Genomic DNA, 1,209 nt, shown 5'->3' on the forward strand with positions numbered 1-1,209 from the left:
AAACTCATTTAATTAAAAAATTACTACAAAAAATTTAAAATTTAAAAATGTAAAATTTAAAAATATAAATGAGAAAATGAATTTGAATGAAGAAATATTAAAAATTTAAGAAAAAAAATACTAAAAGCTAATTTGATCCATTTTTAAAATTTTAGAGATAAGATGACCTACATACACATATATATAAAAATTAATTTGATTCTAAATAAATTTATTACATATTAAATAATGATATGATATATCAACTAATTATTTTTATAATATATGACATTATCTTGCCACATCATTATGCCACATGCACATAATGTAGCACATCATTATCTAATTTATAAAATAACTAATTTAATTTATGATTGTATTTTTTAAAAATTAATGTGACTAATTTGATTTTTAAAAAATTAATTTAAAAAATAAATAATTTTATTTAGATGAATTTAAGTATTAACTCATTTTTAATCCTTTATCTCTTTCATCTCTTTGCAGAGCTTTGGACTTGCGCTGATGATAGGATCAAAGCCTTTGCTTTGGGGTCTCATATTAATTTTTATACTGATGACTGCTTATTCAGTGAACGTAACTTTTGATTCGAAATCATTTTAAATTATGTTAAATAATTTTTTTTTAATTATAAACTTGCATCTTTTTAACTTCATTTTGAAAGACTTATTATTAATATTCAATATGAATAAGTTAAATCTTAAAGTGGTCCATGAATTTATAATCAAATTTTGAATTTATCTCTAAATTTAAAATTACTCCAAATTTAAAACTTAATTATAAATTCAGGACTACTTTAAAATTAAATTTCAACATGAATATAACTAAAAGATTATTTATACAATACATTCGCTTGCAAATAAATTTGTTTAATTAATATTAATGGTAAATTATTTCTTGCCCTTAACTAATTGATGGCTGTCAAAAGTTTTAAATTACTCTACTTAACATTTAATTTATATTAATTTTGTACCAAAAATTTAGAACCTAATTAGTTTTATATCCTTTTATTCAAATTGATTATATTTTTTCTTATTATATCCTTCCTTATATATATCATATTCCGCAACCTTCACTCTCAGATCTTTAAAAAGCTTTAAGATGTTCAAGGTTTTGATTGTTTTGTACTTTTATTTATATAACTTTCAAGTTTTCAATGATATTTATTCCCTTTTCTAAAAGAATAAATGAGTTTATTAATATACATCTGTC

At 19.8% G+C, this 1,209-nt stretch overlaps 1 protein-coding gene across 1 annotated transcript in view; it reads left to right on the forward strand.

Moving 5' to 3' along the window:
- Positions 1 to 1,209, forward strand: part of LOC107646191 (naringenin 8-dimethylallyltransferase 2, chloroplastic) — an 18,141-nt gene that overhangs the window by 13,681 nt on the left and 3,251 nt on the right. The window contains exon 6 of the mRNA XM_016350399.2: positions 484 to 573. Coding sequence (XP_016205885.1) covers positions 484 to 573 — 90 coding nt within the window. The remainder of the gene's footprint in view (positions 1 to 483; positions 574 to 1,209) is intronic.

The sequence above is a fragment of the Arachis ipaensis genome, chromosome B01 (assembly GCF_000816755.2).
Source record: "Arachis ipaensis cultivar K30076 chromosome B01, Araip1.1, whole genome shotgun sequence".
In the NCBI taxonomy this organism is placed as follows: Eukaryota; Viridiplantae; Streptophyta; class Magnoliopsida; order Fabales; family Fabaceae; genus Arachis; species Arachis ipaensis.